The sequence below is a fragment of the Curcuma longa genome, chromosome 13 (assembly GCF_044706935.1).
Source record: "Curcuma longa cultivar G26 ecotype Majalengka, Jawa Barat chromosome 13, ITB_CL_G26_1.1, whole genome shotgun sequence".
NCBI classification, from domain to species: Eukaryota; Viridiplantae; Streptophyta; class Magnoliopsida; order Zingiberales; family Zingiberaceae; genus Curcuma; species Curcuma longa.
Window position 1 is genome coordinate 3066478 of NC_133873.1, and position 23499 is coordinate 3089976.

Consider the following 23499-nt stretch of genomic DNA (forward strand, 5'->3'; position numbering starts at 1 on the left):
CCTTCGCTTCTAGTTATCACTTGTAAATTAAATTATAATGAAGCATTAATATAAGTGAATGTATTTAACAAAATTAACATCAATCTTAATGAAAGTTAATCAAATTAAGTACCTACTATATTCATGATCTTCATGAACTTTGATATCCTGAATTGCTTTGATCATTTGGCTTACTTGAAGCATCCGTAACCTATAAAAAAGTATGTAAATTTTGAACTAAGATAACAATTTAAGAAATTCTTCGTGATTAGTGCTAAAACTAATTAAACTAGCAGACAAAACTAATACAGTGTTATTTAGACAAGTTATAAGGATTTTAATCTGTAGATAGCTACCCAAGTTATTGCAAAATTCATTCTTAATACTAATATATTTAGTTCGCCTAAGTTGAGTTTTCATGTCTAGATAAATATATACAACTACAACAGTACGTGGCATGATCCTCTCAAAGCATAAACTTGGTAAAAATAAAAATCAATAATTCAATGAAACTTAATTGTCCTTGAAATTTGAATAAGGTCATACTAGCACAAGAAAAGAATTAACGTTAAACATATAAATATTCAAATTTTCTTTATGAAGAACATATTTCAAACAAATCTATTATACACTAAGTCATAATTTTATACGGATTGGTAAACCTCATGAATTATCAGTCTCCTAAAACTTCAATTAATTCATGAAGCATTGCAGGAACTTGTTGAGTTGTTTTTGACATGAAAGGGATAGTGAACATAATATAAGGTACATGTTTCTTGAGCTTAGCTAAATCATTGACATAAGAAAGAGCATCAACTACGCGAAGGCTACAAGGTTTGGCATAATTTAATTTGATGTTTTATAAAGCATAAAGAAAGTAAGGAATATATTGGTTGTATAACAACATGGAATGAATTGAAAAAAAAAAACATTGAAAAAATAAGGCAATTGATGAAAGCATTCAAATAGAAATTAATAAAGAAAAAAATATTAAAGATTAGTGTTAAAGAGGCTAATTGTTGTTGCTTATAGACTTGTAAAAAATAATCTAGCATATCTAGAAAATTGTGAAAAGCTTTATGTTGAGAATAATGATAATTTTTGTAAATGATTGAAATAATTGCTGAGTTCAATCCAATAATACAAGAGCACATGGTATTCAAGCACATGAGACATGTAACACACATATCTTGGTCCAAAAATTCAAAATGAATTGATTCAGATGTTGACAATTGATGTAAAAACTATAATACTTAGAAAAATCAAAGAAGTAAAATATTATTCAATTATACTATATTACACTCCAAGCATAAATCATAAGGATCAAATGTCTCATGTAATACATTGTGTGGATAATTCAACAAACTCTGTTGTAATTGAAGAATATGTGGTAGTTTTTCAGAAAGTGAATGACACTTTTGGATTTGGACTTTTTACTAAACTAAAAAATATGTTGAATAATCTCTAGCTTAATATTGATGATATGAAAGAGCAAGGGTATAACAATGGATTCAATATGAAATTAAAGTATCTCTAGCGTTTTCTAGGTTGTATGCGGATTTGCTGTGGTAGTGGCTGCTATAGTTGTTGCATGTGTGTATATGTAGTTATGGCTGTGTGGGCCATTGTGTATGTATGTTATGACTGTGTGGGCCCTTATATATGTATGTTGTATTGTAGAGCGGTCGTGTGGGTCTGCATATTGAAATGTATTTAGGAAAAGTTGAATTGTTAAAGAGGATATGCTGCTGAAATTTTTCGGACGGATGTCTCTCAAGCGTAACAATTTTATGGTATCAGAGCAAGTTCAGTTCGTTCAGGATTTTTTACATTTATGGTTTATCTGATACCAATTTTATGGTATCAGAGCCGTGAGATCTTTTGGGATTTGTCGTTGCATTTTTGTCGTCGTTTCTTTTGAATTTTCATCGCACGTTGGTTTGTTCGATCCAGGTTGTGAGATGGGACAGACAGAGACATGATCTCCAAGCAGTTGTAAGTAAAAATCCCTTGTACATTTATTCATTCCTAAAAACTTACAGTAGTTGTGTCAATCAAGTGATATTTAATTTTGTTATGGCTTCTAAACAAAACCGAGAACGTGGTCGGCCACAGAGACGCCCTACTAGATTTGTAGAGATGTAAAGTTCCGAGGATGTTAGGGATAGTCAGGAGCAGCCCCGAAATCCTCCGGTTACGGGACAGGGTTATCAAACTCAGGAGGTACCGTTGACAGATCCGGTATCGGTTACTGCTAGTAGGACTATAGAGAAGAGCCGAATACCGTTGCTAGCAAAATTCGTTAAGGATCGAGTTACCTTATTTCACGGGAGATTTGACCCGTGGATGGCTCGATCCTGGTTGGAGAATTTGATGGATACCTTCGCTTATATCACATGTACCGAGGCGGAGAAAGTGGAATTAGTTATATACCACCTTTGTGATCAGGTTGTCACGTGGTGGAAGACATAGAGGACTATATTCGGAGAGTGGGATATAACATGGTCATCATTCTGTTTAGAGCAGCGCCAGGAGTTTCTGAATCTTAAGCAAGGTAAACGCTCTGTTGTGGATTATAATATGGAGTTTTCTCGACTCGCTGAGTTCTATCCGCATCTAGTAGCTCAGGATAGTGATCGGATGTTCCAGTTATGGGTGTAATCGAACCAAGCCGAGCCGAACAGTAAGAGGCTCGAGCTCGAGCTCGGTTCGTTTTCCCTAAGCTCGAGTTCGGCTCGAGTTCGATTCGAGCTTTAATTCTTAAGCTTGAGTTCGACTCGTAATGAAATTAAATAGTTCGTGAACGGCTCGAGCTCGGCTCAAAAAATGCTCGTTTTAAAGTTAAACGAATTCAGTTCAAGCTTGATTCGAAAATAGTTTGTTTAAAAGTTAAACGAGCTTAGTTCAAGCTTGGCTCGTTAATATATAATATTTATAATTCATGTAATATATATATATATATATATATATATATATATATATATATATATATATATATATATTCGCGAATCTCTTAACAAACACGTTCGTGAACCTTTAAACGAACATGTTCGCAAACACGTTCGTGAGCCTTTAAACGAATATGTTCGCGAGCTCACGAACCAAATACTATTAAGCTCGAGCTTGGCTCGATAATATTTTCGAGCTCGAAATCAGGCTCGAGCTCGACTCGTTAACTTAATCGAACGAACTCAAACGAACTTTTTTTCGAGCTGAGACTCGAATAGCTCGTGAGCAGCTTGGCTCATTTACACCCCTAGTTCCAGTTCACTCAAGAATTAACTGCATATATCCGAGTTAGGATGTCCAATTTTCCTATTAATTCGTATAGAGAAGCGTTGAATACTTAAATTGGGCTCTACTCATTGAGATGACTCACTAGCAAGTGATTCAAATCCGACCAACTATATAGTGGTGGAAAGAGCTACGAAAGTCAGTCTGCCAATGTAGTACTATGGTACTTGCGGATTTACTTTAATTCGAAGATCTGAATACTTGATTATAAAAGAAAGTGTGATCATCGATCTAAAGGGAAGGTTCACTGTTCTTTCAGCACTTAATTTCCTTTTTCGTTGTCAATTTTGAGAGGTGGCTTAAGGATGGGGCATGGTGTATTAATTTTGTCAGGGACTGCTGGATTAATTACTATAGTTCTGCTGACATAATCAAGAACAAGGAGGAGGTACAAGACAGGACCATCGATTGGGAAGGCGGAAGAATCAAACTGATGGAGAAGATCAAACGAAATGATCTAAATATATATAATCTGAATGATCTAAAGCCTGCAGAAGAGGATAAAGATTCGAATCTCGATGAAACCGAGCAATATCTTTTTCCGTCGTGATCAACGGTAATTTCTCAATTTACCTTTTCACATATGATCATAAGACTGACCGCATGAGACCGTTGAAGTGGTGGATTCTATCTTTTTACCAGAACAAAAAAATCTAAAGCCGACAGAACTGATACCATTAATCAGAACAATTAAATGAACTGAATAAATTAGGTGGGAAGCGGCTTGCATATTATTACATATTTAATTATATGACAACCAAAGAAATAAGGGTCGATTTCATAGCGTTAATCGGGCCAGATGGCGACGCCTGCCAGAAAAAGAGGCCGTCCGGGTCCATCAGAGCACATGTTTCCAAAGCGGCAACGGCATAATTAAGCAAAGGAGCTGATTGTCCAGATTGAGAACGCAGTGCAACTATAAAATGCCCAACGATCTCTCCAGCAGTCAAAATTCGATACTCATATAGGACAATTTACATCTACAGTGCTCTAAACTTTGAACAAAATCGATTGTTGTTGAGTGAACCAGCTTTATACTTTTAAATTTACTCGATAAAGTAAATTAAGTAGAAATATCATATCATCCACCTTCACCTTCGGGACAAGTTGGATGGCCCAGAATCCCTTGCTCTGTTCCCACACAAGACACGGCACATGGTAAAGCGTGGTTAATTATAGGCCCCCTTTTGTTCTTACGAGTGCCTTCACGACAACAAAAAAACAGTACTGAGAACCATCATATTTGTATATTCTTTTCCAATTTTCTTTTATCCTTTCTTGTCTCTGCTTTCTACTCTTGATATCTCTTCACCTTTCTGCTCCGAGTGACGAATCCATGCATTTTGTTGCCTCGATTCTCTAAACTTGTTGATCTGTTTTTCGAATCTGCAATTGCATAAAAATGTAATTAGTTTTGCTGCCTGTTAACAGGATTTTACTGCTGTATTTCTCCATGAATCAGCTAATTCCTGATCTGTCTCCCTCGCTCTGCCGTGCCTTCTCTCGCCGGTGGCCGCGCAAATCCTGCAACCGGAGCTCACGGGCCTGGCCGAGGTCCCCGAGACCCACGCGTGGCCCGCCCTCCACGACCGGCCTTACGGCGTCGACGACCGCGTTCCCGTCGTCGACCTCGCGCGCCCCGACGCCGTCCGCCTCGTCGGCCGCGCCTGCGAGGAGTGGGGCGCCTTCCTGCTGACGGGCCACGGCGTCCCCGTCGAGCTGCTCCGCCGCGTCGAGGAGCAGGCCCGTCGCCTCTTCTCCCTCTCCGCCGCCCACAAGCTGAGGGCCGCGCGCGGCGACGACACCTCCACCGGCTACGGCTCCGCCTTCATCTCCAAGTTCTTCTCGAAGCAGTTCTGGTCGGAAGGGTTCACCGTCGTCGGCTCCCCTCGCGACGACGCCCGCAAGATCTGGCCCGACGGCCATCAAGACTTCTGGTGCGCGACTTACTTCAATTTAGCAAAATTAATTAGCGGGTTCCGCCATCGATGGCCTTGTTTCCTTCATGCAGCGGCGAGATCGAGGAATACAGCAGGCTGATGGACGATCTAGCGCGGAGATTGATGCACTCGATGCTGCTTTCTTTGGGCCTCAGCGAGGAGGAAATTAGCTGGGTCCGTCCGCTAAAAGCCCAGCATGAGGCTGTTCCAGCGCTACAGCTCAACTACTACCCGCGCTGCCCGGAGCCCGACCGAGCCATGGGGCTCGCCGAGCACACGGACTCCAGCCTCGTCACCATCATCCACCAGAGCAGCGGCGTGGCCGGGCTGCAGCTCCTGCGGGACGGCGGAGGAGGAGGCGGCGCCGCCCGGTGGGTGGCGGTGGCGCCAGTTACTGGGGCACTGGTCGTCATCGTGGGCGATCTCTTTCAGGTGATGTCCAACGGTCGGTTCCGGAGCGCGGTGCACCGGGCGGTGGTTGACCGGACGCGGGCTCGCATCTCGGTGGCGTACTTCTGCGTCCCTCCGGCGGAGTTGAAGATCTGTCCCATTGGGAAGCTGATGGGACCCGGCCGGGGTCCAGCGTACCGAGGCGTGACTTGGCCTGAGTACCTGCGCCTGAAGAAGAAACTTTTCAACGAGGCCCTCGCATCAGTGAGAGTGTCGGCCGGGCAAGGAGGAGAAAAAGAAAAACTGGAAGTATATGATCCTAATTGAAATTTCAACTTGAGGTTAATTGTACAAATTAAATGTATGTTTTCTGTTAAGAGAAGACACTGTTTTACGATAGAGTCTTTGTTGAGTGTTTCTTGTTGTTCCTGGAAAGTTGGTTACGATGCAAAAGAATTATAAAAGAGGATAAGAATTCGAATTCTGACGAAGTCAACAATATCTTTCTGCGTCGTGATCAATTATAATTTCTTAATTTATCTCTTTACAATTAGTCGTGAGATCGATTGTATGAGACCACTGAAAACAGATTCACTTTATTTGTAGATGAGGGAGTGTTTCTTGCTACTTCCCCATCCAGCAAAATAGATCCCTGCCCGAGGTCAGCATCGCGGGCAGGGCGCCGGTCTATTTGCTTGTGACGTCATTCCATATTTAATTTAAATGAGACAAAAAAACAAAAGTAATTGTTTTGGAATGAAAGAGATTGTTCTTAGATTATCAATTTCCTTTTATCTTTTCGATTGAATAAGAGTTTTTCATTATGATATCCTTTCGGTCATCGTCTTCCAATAATGATATCACCGCATGACCCTTGTATTTAAAATATTTTTTAAAATTTATCTATATTATTTTTTTCTTAATTTTGATCACTTTAAGACAATTAAACACTTTAGTTAAAAGTTTTTAATTGTTCAAAAAGCTTCTAGTTGATATCAAATAAGCCTTTTTTGTTATTTTGTTTTGCACTTTATATGTTTTTCCATTTTTTTTTTAAAAAAATAGAGCCCCACTCATTTCACTTTTAATACTCTTTTAAATTTATCTATTATTTTTAGTATAGTACAAACTTTCATGACCAAAATGGTAAAATTGCACTCCTTTAATAATCAAGATTAAGAAAAATAATAATAAATTTCCTTAAGAAAAATTTAAAAAGAACATTCTTAAAATAACGTTTCCACATCACACATTAAAGATTTTTTTTCATTTAAAACAATAAAATTAATTAAACCTCTCTTAACATTATCTTTACATAAATTTAAAACTATGTGAATAGTGATTCTATTATATATATTCTAGATTAGTAGGTCATGTTTACGTGACCTCATTATGGGCTCATTATAGGTCGAGACTCTCCAATTGGATGTTATATTTTTTAACAATATCAATTGGGGTTGTACGTGGAACATGAGCGAAAGATGTTGAAAATAATTATCTACGAACAAAACGAAGACGATGCTAACTTATCCTAATTGGAGATAAGGGACCGAAGACTATGTATTTAAAAAATGACAGAAAACGTGATGAAACCACTTTCTTAGAGATAAGAGATAAGGGTGGGATACCACACTAAATAGTAAGAGTGAATAACAGTTATCGTGACCAATTACAGTTTCTCGATTTACCTCCTCACAGATGGTCGTGGACCGACCGTGTGAGGCCGCTAAGGTGGCGGATTCCACCTTTGTAGCAGACTTGCAGAAGAAAAGAGTGAATAACAGTTGTCGGAATATTGAATTAGTTACTACAGAGTAGATTTGTTGAAATAGACAAGAGTCAAATTTCGATGAAATTGAGACAATATCTTCCTCCGTAGTAGTTAATTATAACTTTTTGATTTACTTCTTCACAGATAGTTGTGGAATCGATTTCATTTTTTATTGAAGGAGTAAATAAAAGTTTGATCAAATCGAATTAATTATCAAATTGATTGAATTTACCAATTTTATTCAATTATTTAGAATTTTATTTTTTTAGATAATATTGATTATTTTAGATAATTTAATTTGATTTCGATTTTAAAATTTTTAATTTAATTAAATAGAATAAATTGATATTATGTAATAGTGATTTTGAAAAATAGCAACATACATACTATGGTGAGCACCACGATGACATAAGTTTTCAAAATCAACATTACTTGATTTTGAAAATATAGCATCACACTGTGACAAAATTTTGATTTATATAGGGGAGTCCGTGATGTGGAATAACATAGTCTAAAGTTTTGAGATCGATTTGATCGTTGATCCGGCTCGTTACCACCCAGCCAAAGGGATAAGGACAACGACCAATTCCCCAAACTTGGCCCCCCTAAAAACCTGCATATTAATGCACCAGACCGTTAGATGAAGATCGACAAATCTGAACCATTGATATTCGAAAACCTTCAAAGATTATCCTTACCATGTCAACAACCAATCACATGCGCTGATCTCCACAAATAACGCTCCGCCTGATATTATATAAACCCTGCAGGTATGAAGGAAAAAGAGGGCTCTCTCTCTCTCTCCCTTTATTTCTCTCTCGATTTTATACACGCATATATTTCTTCTATCTCGGTTCTAACTTAAGCGTCGGAGTGGCTTGCCGGGGTCCCCCGGCGCCATTCTAACCCTCCTTTTCCTTAGTGATTTTCAGGTCCCCCTCTCCTGACAATTCTTTCCGGGGAGCGCAGTTCTGATCTGGCGTACGAATCATCCACGACGAATTGGCCGGAACATTTTGGCGCCGTCTGTGGGAAAACTAAGCTAAGACGCTGGGTGATTATACCGGAAGAACTAGTAATAATCATTGCTTCATCGGAAAGAAAAGCTACGACGATCTGAATTTTCCTCTCTTAATCCTCTTAATAGCAACAAAAAGCTTCCTTCGTCAGAAAGCTAAGTATTAAAAAACTTATTTTATTATCATTTTTATTAGACTTATTAATATTATCTTTTAGATAATTTGGATAACATCTTTATCCAATCATATATATCTGAGAAATATTCTTTCTAATCCTCCTCTGCTAATGCTAATGTTAATGTAACTTTTAAAGCAATGCCTCGATACCTAATTCCCCCCGTGGACACCAAACATGCTTTCGTCCCATGATTCTCCCGCATCAATACTTCACCCCTGCCTCTTCCTCCTTCTCCGCCCCCGTCTATGCCTCCTCCAGCGGGGTTGGGAGCCTCTTCGTCTCCGGTTCGTTCGAGGACGAGCCGCCCCTCCTCGAGGAGCTCGGCATCAACACCCGCCAGATCTGGTGGAAGACCCTCTCCATCACGAATCCCTTCCGTGTAAACCCTAATCTCCACGAGGACGGCGATCTATTGGCCCTTTCCTCTTCCCTATGGCATTTGGTCTCTTCCAGTTTCTCGCCGAAAAGTTTCACTTCGGAATCATCTTGGGTTGGGTCACCGTCGCTCTCTCTTCCTATACGTGGTCTTTAACATGGTTGCTGGGGGCATCTGGATCTGTATCGATGTGAGCTTGATTGAGTATCGGCCACTGCCACTGTTGGTGAGATCTTTGATGGCTGTGGTGTTGTGGTCTACACAAGTTTGCACGAGGCTTCTGGTGGAGCTTGCTTCCTGTGGGGATGAGCACCGTGATCTCATAAGCCTATGCATGTTGGCTCGTTTACTTGCTTTCCTCTCTGATTATTATATTCTGATTAGGACGTCTATCTCAGTCGATCCTCTTAGTGAATTCCCAATTTGGATGCGGATATATCTGATTTCTTTACCTAGGAAATGCAATATGTTGGATTTTCGTTCATTTGGGACCAATTCAGCCATATGATATGGTATTATCAATGGTACAAATGTATTTGCATTCCGTCAATCTGTCAACAAATAGTACTTTTGCTTAAATCAAGAAGAAATCCTTTTCTTGCAAGATGCAAAATTTTCTTTGTTTGCATTTACATTGGAAGTATTATTGTTAATTGGATTCTCTGATTAACGGACAGAACAGTTTTCCCAGTGATACATCATTCATTGTTGTTGTAGATGCAAATTAAATCTAGAAGCAATTAGTTTTATACTAGTTTTATTTTAGATGGACACTAGCGCTAATTTGGCTGGGAATCCTGTTTCCTATTAATTTGCAAAATTCTTAAACTGCTGAGATCGATCCAGTGTTATTGGAATTACCTTTTTCAAATTATATTTCTAAAGCATAATTATTATTATTTTTTATAGCAATCAAACAACCAGAATCAATCTTGTTTATTTCAGTAATTGATTATTCCTCAATTTGTGTTAAGTTCATCTTGCTTCTCGTTTTTGACCTCAACTGTTGCTTGTGAGTTCTCACCGACAGCTTGTACAATTGAAGTGTGATTATTACCTGCATCTTCTTTCACCAAATCTACAATCGTTAACTTGGTGTCGTTTACATGGTCTAAAGTGTCATCAAGTGTTTTATTATCCCTCTCTTCCTCAGCTAAGACTTGACCGATGTCATTTGTAGCATTAGCTTCATTTCTCTGACTCAGTTCTTGCATTTTAACATCTGGAACAGTTTCTTAGCTATCATATGCAAGTTTAACTTCTGTCTTTTTTAGCATCTTCAGCTCCATCAGCTGAAGTACCAAAATCAATGGGGATTTGTTCTTCAACTTCTGTCACTACCTCCTCGTCGCCTTCATGTTCAACCTAGATCTCTCCGACAGCATCAGATGTACAAATAACTGAAGTAGAATCATGTAGCCCGGTTGCCACTTCTCTTGGCATTTCCCAGTTCTCATCTGCGAATGCAGGATCAATCTCTCTAGAGTTATCAGTAATTTCAAGGGTTGAAATAGGACAAACAGAATCAGTTGGAAATTGTTGCTCAAATTCATTTTTCCCTTACCATCTTTAACAGTAGCTCCTATATATGTAGATTCCTCAACTGGGATTTGTTTCGCATCTTCTGCCAGCACTAATCGAGGTTGAGGATTATGCTCCTACGAGATTTGGTGCTCCATCCCTAACTGAGGTAAGAGTGGAGAGAATACCTGATCAGTCGTCAAGAGAAACTTCACCGGGAGGCTTTAGTTTTGGAGAGGAAGATAGCAATCTATACTAAATAAGATTGGCTTGTTTGAAGGCGATCCCGAACATATGGGATTGAGCCAACATCATCAAGACAAGCGACGTCGAGCTCGAACCGACAAGCTCAAGTTTCGCACCGACAAGATAAGTCATTTATCCCTCATCACCTCATTTATGTTTGCAACATCAACACTCGATATTTGATATATTTAAGACGAAATCTTTTTCCTATCCATGCTTAAGTCAGTATAAACAGGTCTATCATGATTATCTTCTAACCAAGCTATTGGATGCATATATCTAAAGAGTTGTCTGTTAAACTTTTCATTCGACTTCCCTATTTAATGTTGTTTCTTGGCAATCCTGATACATGAAGTATGATTAGTTGCTTATCGCATTATCTCTCAACATGGTAGGAAAATTTCATCACTTCCTATATGTTTTGACTTCTCATTGGCTAGCATCAACCTTAAAACAGGATCCCGAGCTCCGCGCTCGATGGATTAGCCTTACGACAGGCTGGATTCCGAGCTTCGCGCTCGATGACCTTCCGAGCTCCGCGCTCGATGATCTTCCGAGCTCCGCGCTCAATGGACTTCCGAGCTCCATGCTCGATGGATTCGCCTTACGACAGGCTGGATTCCGAGCTCCGCGCTCGATGACCTTCCGAGCTTCGCGCTCGATGACCTGCCGAGCTCCGAACGCTCGATGACCTTCCGGGCTTCGCGCTCGATGATCTTTTGAGCTCCGCGCTCGCTGCCATTCCACGCTTCGGGCTCGATGACCTTCCGAGCTCCGCTCTCAAGGAATTTCTAAGCTCCACGCTCAAGGAACTTCCGAGCTCCGCGCTCGAAGAACTTCTGAGCTTAGCACTCGACAAACTTCCGAGCTCCGCGCTCGAGGACATTACCTAATGACAGAGACAAAATCAACGCACGCTTATCGATGGCGCGTGGGGCAAATATGCCACCGACGGGTTCGATTCCGCTCTTGTCACGTGGAGAAGGACATCCATGGAAGGATTGGGTGAGCTCGAACCCAAGTGGGCAGGGCCCTACCAAGTTACCGGTCGAATAGCTGGAGGATCGTACTACTTGGCCGACCTCCAACATAAAATGCCGCCAAGGCCCTGCACGCCACTCACCTGTGACCTTACTACATCTAAAAGGGCAGTATCCGTCCCTTTCTCTTATTTTTCATATTTAATATGCATACCAATACTTACTCATAACAGGCGTCCCTAATGCGTTTCAGTTTCCTCAATAAAAGGCTGCCTCCGAACTCGCTTGGTTCCAGAACCGATGATCCCATCCCGAGCTCCGCTGGCCAAGGCCCTGGCGCACCACCCACCTGCGGCCTTACTACATCTAAAAGGGCAGTATCTGTTCCTTTCTGATATTTTCGCAATTAATATGCATTTATTGTCACTACTTACTCATAACAATCATCCCTAATGCGTCTCAGTTTCCTCAATAAAAGGCTGCCTCCGAGCTCGCTTGGTTCCAGAACCGATGATCCCATCCCGAGCTCCGCTGGCCAAGGCCCTGGCGCACCACCCGCCTGCGGCCTTACTACATCTAAAAGGGCAGTATCTGTTCCTTTCTGATATTTTCACATTGGATATGTATTTTTTATCGCTATTTGCTAATTACAAGTATCCCTGATGCCTTTCAGTTTCTTCAATAAAAGGCTGTCTCCGAGCCCGCTTGGTTTCAGAGCTGAAGACTCCGAGCTCCATGCTTAACTCCATCCTGAGATTCCGCACTCAATGGAGGTAGGGACCAGCTCCCTAGGCATGCTCAACTCCATCTTGAGATTCCGCACTCAATGGAGGTCGAGATCCGTTCCCTTAGCCTTTCTACAGGCACCCCGAGCTCCATGCTCAACTCCATCCTGAGATTCCGCACTCAATGGAGGTAGGGACCAGCTCCCTAGGCATGCTCAACTCCATCCTGAGATTCCGCACTCAATGGAGGTAGGGATCCGCTCCCTCAGCCTTTCTACAGGCACCTCGAGCTCCATGCTTAACTCCATCCTGAGATTCCGCACTCAATGGAGGTCGGGACCTGCTCCCTCAGCATGCTCAACTCCATCTTGAGATTCCGCACTCAATGGAGGTAGGGATCCGCTCCCTCAGCCTTTCTACAGGCACCTCGAGCTCTATGCTTAGCTCCATCCTGAGATTCCGCACTCAATGGAGGTAGGGACCTGCTCCCTAGGCATGCTCAACTCCATCTTGAGATTCCGCACTCAATGGAGGTAGGGATCCGCTCCCTCAGCCTTTCTACAGGCACCCCGAGCTCCATGCTTAACTCCATCCTGAGATTCCGCACTCAATGGAGGTAGGGACCTGCTCCCTAGGCATGCTCAACTCCATCTTGAGATTCCGCACTCAATGGAGGTAGGGATCCGCTCCCTCAGCCTTTCTACAGGCACCTCGAGCTCTATGCTTAGCTCCATCCTGAGATTCTGCACTCAATGGAGGTAGGGACCCGCTCCCTCAGCATGCTCAACTCCATCTTGAGATTCCGCACTCAATGGAGGTAGGGATCCGCTCCCTCAGCCTTTCTACACAGGCACCTCGAGCTCCGCACTCAATGGAGGTATGCTTAGCTCCAATCATCTTGAGATTCCGCACTCAATGGAGGTCGGGACCCGCTCCCTACAGCATGCTCAACTCCATCTTGAGATTCTGCACTCAATGGAGGTAGGGATCCGCTCCCTCAGCCTTTCTACAGGCACCCCGAGCTCCATGCTTAACTCCATCCTGAGATTCCGCACTCAATGGAGGTAGGGACCAGCTCCCTAGGCATGCTCAACTCCATCTTGAGATTCCGCACTCAATGGAGGTCGGGATCCATTCCCTTAGCCTTTCTACAGGCACCCCGAGCTCCATGCTCAACTCCATCCTGAGATTCCGCACTCAATGGAGGTAGGGACCAGCTCCCTAGGCATGCTCAACTCCATCCTGAGATGCTACACTCAATGGAGGAAGGGATCCGCTCCCTCAGCCTTAGCCGGGCCAGACACTCCGAGCTCAACCCATCTAACACCGCCTCGACCTCATTCGGCCGCCTACCTTCACTCGGCCTTGACCTCATTCGGCCTTACCATCTCACTCGGCCTCGACTTCATTCGGCCGCTTGCCTTACTCGGCCTCGACTTCATTCGGCCGCTTACCTCGTTCGACCTTCGACCTTCATTCGGCCGCTTACCTCGTTCGGCCTCGACCTCATTCGGCCGGCCTCCGACCTCATTCGGTCGCGTACGTCACTCGGCCTCGATCTCATTCGGCCGCTTACCTCACTCGGCCTCGACCTCATTCGGCCGCCTACCTTACTCGGCCTCGACCTCATTCGGCCGCTTACCTCGTTCGGCCTTGACCTCATTCGGCCGCCTCGACCTCATTAGGCCGCTTACCTCATTCGGCCTCGACCTCATTCGGCCGCTCACCTCATTCGGCCTCGACCTCATTCGGCCGCTTACCGCATTCGGCCTTGACCTCATTCGGTCGCTCACCTCATTCGGCCTCGACCTCACTCGGCCGCTTACCTTATTCGGCCTCGATCTCATTCGGCCGCTCACCTCATTCGGCCGCTTACCTCATTCGGCCTCGACCTCATTCGGCCGCTCACCTCATTCGGTCGCTTACCTCATTCGGCCTTGACCTCATTCGGCCGCTTACCTCATTCGGCCTTGACCTCATTCGGCCGCTCACCTCATTCGGCCTCGACCTCATTCGGCCGCTTACCTCATTCGGCCTTGACCTCATCCGACCGCTCACCTCATTCGGCCTCGACCTCACTCGGCCGCTTACCTTGTTCGACTTCGACCTCATTCGGCCGCTCACCTCACTCGGCCTCGACCTCATTCGGCCTTCGACCTCATTCGGCCGCTTACCTTACTCGGCCTTGACCTTGCTCGGCCTCAACCTTGCTCGGCCTTGACCTCGCTCGGCCTCAACCTTGCTCGGTCTCGACCTCATTCGGCCGCTTACCTCACTTGGCCTCGACCTCATTCGGCCGCTTACTTCACTCGGCCTTGACCTCATTCGGTCGATTACCTCGCTCGGCCTCAACCTTGCTCGGCCTTGACCTCATTCGGCCGATTACCTTACTCGGCCCTGACCTTATTCGACCGCTTACCTTACTCGGCCTTGACCTCGGCCGGCCTTCGATCCCGTTCGGCCGCCTACCTCACTCGGCCTCGATCTCACTCGGCCGCTTACCTCACTTGGCCTCGACCTCATTCGGCCGATTACCTTACTCGGCCCCGACCTCATTCGGCCGCCTACCTCACTCGGCCTCGATCTCACTCGGCCGTTTACCTCACTCGGCCTCGACCTCATTCGGCCGCCTACCTTACTCGGCCTTGACCTCGCTCGGCCTCAACCTTGCTCGGCCTTGACCTCGCTCGGCCTCAACCTTGCTCGGCTTCGACCTCATTCGACCGCTTACCTCACTCGGTCACGATCTCATTCGGCCGCTTACCTCACTCGGCCTCGACCTCATTTGGTCGATTACCTTGCTCGGCCTCAACCTTGCTCGGCCCTTGACCTCGCTCGGCCTCAACCTCGCTCGGCCTCGACCTTATTCGGCCGCATACCTCACTCGGCCTCGACCTCATTTGGCCGATTACCTTACTCGGCCCCGACCTTATTCGGCTGCTTACCTTACTCGGCATTGACCTCGGTCGGCCTTGACCTCGTTCGGCCGTCTACCTCACTCGTCCTCGATCTCACTCGGCCGCTTACCTCACTCGGCCTCGACCTCATTCGGTCGATTACCTTACTCGGCCCCGACCTCATTCGGCCGCCTACCTCACTCGTCCTCGATCTCACTCGGTCGCTTACCTCACTCGGCCTCGACCTGTTGGAGTATACTGAAAAGACTAGCTCTTTTGTATATAAACATTTCATGAAATAAAGGAATCATGTTTTGGTCAAATGGTTGCAATAGATTAGACTTGTAACATGTCCCCTTAATTTACATTGTAGATAACATGGTGTCTGTGAGACACAGAAGATCATGATTATCAGCTCCTTGTAAATTATAAATTAAGGCTCACAACCAAGATGACTTTGGACAAACCATCGGGAACGGTTGTAGTGTAATTCAGTAACTGTCTATCTTGACTGTAGAATTACACTAGTACACTTTGTGTGTATTGAGTAGGACCATTGAGGTTGTTCAATTTACGCTGACTCATAAATTGAACAAGACCTCTGTTATTATACTTATGCACTCTTAATCCCGATATAATAAACGGGCGCATATATTTAGTAACATCACTTTGATTTACCAAAGGGTGAGATCTTTCCGTCAGATCAAATATTCTCGGTAAGTTGGGTGATGTTACTATTTATATGGTGTGCCGTTAATTATAGAAGGAATCCGTGTCCCAGTAGGGCTGATGATGTCCCCTTGAAGAGCTCATAAGGATTGTCATGTCAAATCTTGCAAGTGGACTTAGTCCGACTGACAATAAGGATGAGTGGTACTATTCAAGGACATAGATGTCGATTATTGAGTTGTCAGTGAACTCAGATAATTGATGGACATACGATATCTTAAACACGGGGAGCAATGCATAAAATAATAAGAAGGAACCCATAACGTAATTTGGGGATTGGATTGGTAGTGCAATAATGATCCTCTAGTGGAATGGATCGTTATTGATGGATGTAGGTGTGTATTCGGGGTAGAATACGGGATCCGAAACCCATCAGAAGGCCAGATCCAATACCTCCTCGAGGTCCCTGCTGTAGCCTAAAGAAATCTCTAAAAGATGCAATCAAACGGATGAGATTAGTTCTCAGCCGTCGGATAAGATTTAACCGATGGATGAGATTGGTTCTCAACCGTAGGATGAGTTAGTGGATGAGATCAACTTGTATCCTTGGGATTAGATCAAGTTGCATCCATTGGATCGAAATAAATAAAGAGGATCAAAAGAGATTAAATTAGAACCGTTGGATGAGATCTAGTTGCGTCCGATGGACGAGATCTCTTCGGTTCGGTTTTAATTCTCTTTGGAAGCAAGAACCGGTTCACAAGGTGAACCAAACCCCTCTCTCTATAGCCCACGCCCAAGTGAGTTGTTTGTGGCCATTGGATCGAAGAGATCAAGTTATATTAAAGAAGATTATATTAGAACCATTAGATGAGATTAAGTTGCATCCAATGGATGAGATCTCCTTGGTTTGGTTTTATTTCTCTTTAATATAAAGTTGGTTCACCAATTGAACCAAATCTTCTTGATAATGGCCGGCCACCTATTCCTAGATAAGGAAATGTTTTTTTTAATAAAAAACTGAGGGGACCGCCAAGCAATCAAGGGAAGAAATAATCGGCGCCTATTCTTTTCTAGATTTGGAAGTTCTTTATGGAAACAAGTCCAAATCAAATCCTCCTTGATGTGGCCGGCCACCTCTCCCATGGATATGGAAATGTTTTTTTTAAATAAAAAACTGAGGGGGCCGCCAAGCAATCAAAGGAAGAAATAATCTGCGCCTATTCTTTTCTAGATTTGGAAGTTATTTATGGAAATAATCCAAATTGATCCCTTGATCAAAGGGGGCGGCAATACCATGTTTGGGTGCATGGGAGGCTATAAAAGAGAGGGGGAGGGGGCGGCCAAGAGACACAACAACAAGAATAGCATACGAAATCTCTCCGATTTCGCAATTGCTCTAGTTTTCTCTCTTGGCCGGCCACTTCTAGTCTTCTTCTTCTTCTTTCTTTTGTGTTCTTCTCTTTTCTCTCTTGGTGGCCGAAAGTTCCTCTTGAGGTGGTGGCCGGATCCAAGGTGGAAGGCAAGGAAGAACAAAGCTGCTTCAAGAAAGAAGAAAGGCGATCCAAGACTTCATCCGGCAGAGGTTGCAGTCCTTAGTTCTCGGAAGATCGTTGCCCACACAACGTCCGAGAAAGAGATAAGGAATACAGCAGAAGATTCCGAGGTTCAAACCGGGTTCTGGTATAAATTTATTTTCCGCAGTTTTATTTATACTTAGAACTAAATAATTAAAATCGTAGTAATTTAGAATCGGCGATCCTGTGGATCGATCGACTTAGTCTTCTTTGAAGACTTTGTCGATTGATCCGGGCGGGATAAAATTTTTGTCCTGTGGGGTTCTATGCTTCTCGGAGCGGATAGAATCCGGAACATGGGACGAAGATCCAGATCGCCAACACACCTTGCTCGGCCTCGACCTCATTTGGCCGCTCACCTCATTCGGCCTCGACCTCACTCGGTCGCTCACCTCATTCGACCTCGACCTCACTCGGCCGCTTACCTTATTCGGCCTCGACCTCATTCGGCCGACCTCGACCTCATTCGGCCGACCTCGACTTCATTCGGCCGCTTACCCTACTCGGCCTTGACCTCGCTCGGCCGCTTACTTTACTCGGCCTTGACCTCGCTCAACCTCAATCTTGCTCGGCCTCGACCTCCTTCGGCCGCTTACCTCACTCGGTCTCGACCTCATTCGACCGCTTACCTCGTTCGGCTTCGACTTCATTCGGCCGCTTACCTCGATCGGCCTCGACCTCATTCGGCCGCTTATCTCACTCGGCCTCGACCTCATTCGGCCGCTTACCTCGATCGGCCTCGACCTCATTCGGCCGCTCACCTCACTCGGCCTTGACCTCGCTCGGCCACAACCTTGCTCGGCCTCGACCTCTTTCGGCCGCTTACATCACTTGGTCTCGACCTCATTCGGCCGCTTACCTTGCTCGGCCTCGACCTCCTTCGGCCGCTTACCTCACTCGGCCTCGACCTCATTCGACCGCTCACCTTGCTCGACCTCGACCTCATTTGGCCGTTTACCTCATTCGGCCTTGACCTCATTCGGCCACTCACCTCATTCGGCCTCGACCTCACTCGGTCGCTTACCTTATTTGGCCTCGACCTCATTCGGTCGACCTCGACCTCATTCGGCCGACCTCGACTTCATTCGACCGCTTACCCTACTCGGCCTTGACCTCGCTCGGCCGCTTACTTTACTCGGCCTTGACCTCGCTCGGCCGCTTACTTTACTCGGCCTTGACCTCGCTCGGCCGCTTACTTTACTCGGCCTTGACCTCAATCTTGCTCGGTCTCGACCTCCTTCGGCCGCTTACCTCACTCGGCCTCGACCTCATTCGGCCGCTTACCTTGCTCGGCCTCGACCTCCTTCGGCCGCTTACCTCACTCGGCCTCGATCTCATTCGGCCGCTCACCTCATTCGGCCTCGACCTCATTTGACCGCTTACCTCATTCGGTCTTGACCTCACTCGGCCGCCTACTTCACTCGGCCTCGATCTCATTCGGCCGCTTACTTCACTCGGTCTCACCTCATTCGACCTCGACCTCATTTGGCCGCTTACCTTATTCGGCCTCGACCTCACTCGGTCGCCTGCTTCACTCGGCCTCGATCTTATTCGGCCGCTTACTTCACTCGGTCTCGACCTCATTCGGCCGACCTCGACCTCATTCGGCCGACCTCGACCTCATTCGGCCGACCTCGATCTTATTCGGCCGCTCACCTCATTCGGCCTCGACCTCATGCGGCCGCTTACCTCACTCCGCTTTGACTTCGCTCGACCGCTTACTTTACTCGGCGTTGACCTCGCTCGGCCTCAATCTTGCTCGGCCTCGACCTCATTCGGCCACTTACCTCGTTCGACTTCGACTTCATTCGGCCGCTTACCTTGATCGGCCTCGACCTCATTCGGCCGCTCACCTCGCTCGACCTCGACCTCATTTGGTCGCTTACCTCATTCGGCCTTGACCTCATTCGGCCGCGTACCTCATTCGACCTCGACCTCACGCGACCGCTTACCTTATTCGGCCTCGACCTCATTCGGCCGACCTCGACCTCATTCGGCCGACCTCGACTTCACTCGGCCGCTTACCTTATTCGGCCTCGACCTCATTCGGCCGACCTCGACCTCATTCGGCCACTTACCTCATTCGGCCTTGACCTCATTCGGCCGCTCACCTCATTCGGCCTCGACCTTACTCGGTCGCTTACCTTATTCGGCCTCGACTTCATTCAGCCAACCTCGACCTCATTCGGCCGACCTCGACCTCGTTCATCCGCTCATCTTACTCGGCCTTGACCTCATTCGGCCGCTTACTGCCTCACTTGGCCTCTACATCGGTCTCACCCGACCACTCTGTCACTCAACAACCCGGCAACTCTACCGCTCTATCAACTCCTCCACTCATCCAAATCTTTCAGCCACTCATCCCGACTATCTCGTCTCGGCTACCTCAAGTTAGGCACCTCATCCCAACAGCTCATCACCAATATGGTAAGAGAGACGATTAGATCAGTATACATAGTCCAGTCAGTCGGACTACGCCTCCTTCGACTAGACTTGGAGGGGAGGCTTCTGATCCGGCTCGTTACCACCCAGCCAAAGGGATAAGGACAACGACCAATTCCCCAAACTTGGCCCCCCCCTAAAAACCTGCATATTAATGCACCAGACCGTTAGATGAAGATCGACAAATCTGAACCATTGATATTCGAAAACCTTCAAAGATTATCCTTACCATGTCAACAACCAATCACATGCGCTGATCTCCACAAATAACGCTCCGCCTGATATTATATAAACCCTGCAGGTATGAAGGAAAAAGGGGGCTCTCTCTCTCTCTCTCTTTATTTCTCTCTCGATTTTATACACGCATATATTTCTTCTATCTCGGTTCTAACTTGAGCGTCGGAGTGACTTGCCGGGGTCCCCCGGCGCCATTCTAACCCTCCTTTTTCTTAGTGATTTTCAGGTCCCCTCTCCTGGCGATTCTTTCCGGGGAGCGCAGTTCTGATCTGGCGTACGAATCATCCACGGCGAATTAGCCGGAACAATCGTAAATTTTAGAGATGATAATTTTTAACTCAGATTAAGTTACAGAGCCTATCGAGTATAACTTATTAGATAAAAATCATCATTTAAAGAAGAATTTTAATCCTTTTATCAAGGTTATTTTTTATCTTTTATATCGTTAGAATTCTCACACTATTTAAACATTTATATTAGACCCAATTAAAATTGGACAGAAATGTATCATTGTTGAAAATTTTGATTAATTTGGTCGAAGAATATGTTTTATCGATTTAATTTGTTCAATTTTTATTAAATGTTCCATTGGTTAGGTTAATTCAATTTTTTTAAAAATTTATTTGAATTTGATTAAATTGATTCGGTTTTGAACCGATTACTCAGCATTTATGAAAAATAAGTCGAAAACATGTCGGATGCTGATCTATTACACAATTTTAGGCCACGTAAGAAGTGCGCAAGTTCCATTCTTCTAAGCACCTCCCCGTCGCTTCCATTGTATCCCCATTAGGTCGCATCACTATGGGGATCAATCTCATAAGACCCTCTTCTAGTTTTACCATGAGGTATAGTCTTTTTTTTTACGTAGCAAAAATTATTAAATTCATTGATTATATACGAATATCAAAAATAGTCTTTTAAAATCGATTGATTCTATCAAAAAAAAAAATTTTAATTTAAATTTCTTGATGAGGAATAAGATGACGAAATTATTATCAATAAGCAAAAATTATCTCAAAATAATTAGATAAATATTTAAATAGACCATAAAATAAAATCTTAATTTGTAAAGGATAACAATGCTCTCAAATTTTAAAAATAAAAAATTAATATATTTGGAGCCTTTGAAATATATTAAACTATGTCTGATGGGCTTTAAAAAATTGTACAGGTTCAACTTAATAATAAATATATATCTCGGAAAGATCTTCTGTAGAAAAAATCATGCTTTATTTTGATATTCGATGAGGTTCAAAAGTTTACTTCACTGATTCCGCCCACATCGCTCTCGGCTCTTCCTCTAGCCAATTGGGAATTTAGGATCTCTATCGGGTCTACTTCGACTCCTATTGGCAGCGATCCATGGCCCATATCTTCTCGCCCTTTGAACAAGGGCTCCTCTCTATGTGAGATCATCGGATTGCTGGGATTCCTGATTCATCCTCCGATCACTGATGCATTGCGTGGCCATCAAATTAGGTTCTGTCACAACAAAAAAAAATCATGAACTAGCGACGGAATATAAATTTCCGTCGCTAATAATAAAATCTGCAACGGATAAATATTTCCATTATGAATTAGCGACGGAGAGTTTAATTCCGTCGCTAGTCAGCGACGGAATTTTACTTCCGTCGCTATTTAGCGACGGATATTTTAATTCCCTGATGGATATGTTTTCAACATGGCACGATACGTGGATATGAATAGGGGTAAAAATGTTTGGAATGAAGAGTCATGATTATCATGTATTTATACAAAGACTTACAATTTTTGTAGTGTGTACCTCTCACCCATAGTGTCCTAGGTTATTCCATCGACGTACGGTTTGGTTGCCTCATGTGTTCGCCGGTTCAAGAAGTTGTTGGCTTTAGATGGGAAAGAGGCATGGAGGTGGTGCCGATCATACAATTTTTGTTGGTCATTTGGGGGTTGACGTCACTGATCCTTTGTTGCAAGAGGCATTCATGAGCATGAGCTAGCCACCACCCCTCAGTTGGGTGTTTCAAAACCTGTGGCTTTGTTAAATTTGTTAAGCTAAATGAATCAGCAAGTAATGCCAGACCTAACAGAAGATGAAAGATATCGAACTTCATAAAAGTGAAACTGCCGAAGCTCGATTTGTATTCTGCCCTATTGCTTTTGCTTGCATGCGTTACACTACTAGAAAAATGTTAATAGACAACGCCCCAAAGACAACGTTTTTTAGCAAAAGCGTTGTGGTATTTCAATTTACAACGTTTTTTGTCAAAAGCGTTGTCTTTTGAAATCAAAAGACAACGTTTGTACAGAAAGCGTTGTCTATTAGGGGTCAACCACAACACTTTACAAAAGCGTTGTCGAAAACGTTGTCTTTTAGTGTCGAAGACAAGCTAGAGGTGCCAAAGACAACGCTTTTAAAAGTATTGTCGTTTAGTGTTGTCGTTGATGGTTTATATCCAGGGTTTTTTAGCGGGCGAGTCCGCGATTTCCTTTGTGCGTACGCCTCCCTCTTCTCTCCCGCACCATTTTCGTCCCTCTCCCTCTCTCGCACCTCTAGCTCGTCTTCTCCCCCGCGCCACATTTTCGTGCCTCTCCCGCCCCCTCTCGCACCTCTAGCTAGTAGCTACTCTTCTCCCGGCCCCCCTTTCGTGCCTCTCCGCTTCTCCTTTAGGTTTTTTTTCCTTTAGGTTTTTTTTTTCCTTCCTTGCTCGACCTCCTCTCTCGCCTCTCCCCGCTCCTCCGCGGCGACCCCCCTTCACCCGCCTTCCTCGAACTCCGCCGCGCCCTCCTAGCCGACCTCCGCGCCATCGCCCGCGTCGCCACCCCCTCCACCCTCCTCTTCTTCCTCGCTTCCCTCCTCCTCACTCTCGCCATCCTCTACGCCCTCGCCATCACCTCCTCTTCTTCCTCGCTTCCCTTCCTCACCCGATCCCTCTGCGACGGCTGCTCCGCCACTCTCCGCCGCCGCATCGACTCCCTTCGCCCAGGTATCGCTTTCCCTTCCTGGCTCTTGATTTGTTTTTCGTTTTTCCTTTGGAAGAATGCTAGATTGCTTAGTTCGCTGCGGTGCTGTTCTTCTTTAGGGTTTGCCGCCGAAGCCGACGCGGATGCCTCCGGGTCCACTACCGCGGAGGATCAGGCGTCTTATGCCTCCGCTAGCTTCTCTGGCCCCTTTCCCGATCCCCAACCAACTGGGTGGGACGTCGATCCGACGGCTTTGCTGGAGTCTCCCCAAATCCGGATGTCTTGGGCTGACATGGCTCAAGAAGACGAGCT

The 23499-nt window shown here is 44.9% G+C and overlaps 1 protein-coding gene and 1 pseudogene across 1 annotated transcript; both read left to right on the top strand.

Annotated features, from left to right (window-relative positions):
- Window positions 1-4430: 4430 nt before the first annotated feature.
- LOC141844480 (gibberellin 3-beta-dioxygenase 1-like) lies at window positions 4431-6008 on the top strand (annotated as a pseudogene).
- A 2750-nt stretch (window positions 6009-8758) lies between these two features.
- Window positions 8759-9327, top strand: LOC141844504 (uncharacterized). Its single transcript, XM_074732538.1, is given in 4 exon segments — window positions 8759-8981; window positions 8984-9076; window positions 9079-9272; window positions 9274-9327. Coding segments are annotated over 4 exon segments (564 nt in total).
- Window positions 9328-23499: the final 14172 nt, after the last annotated feature.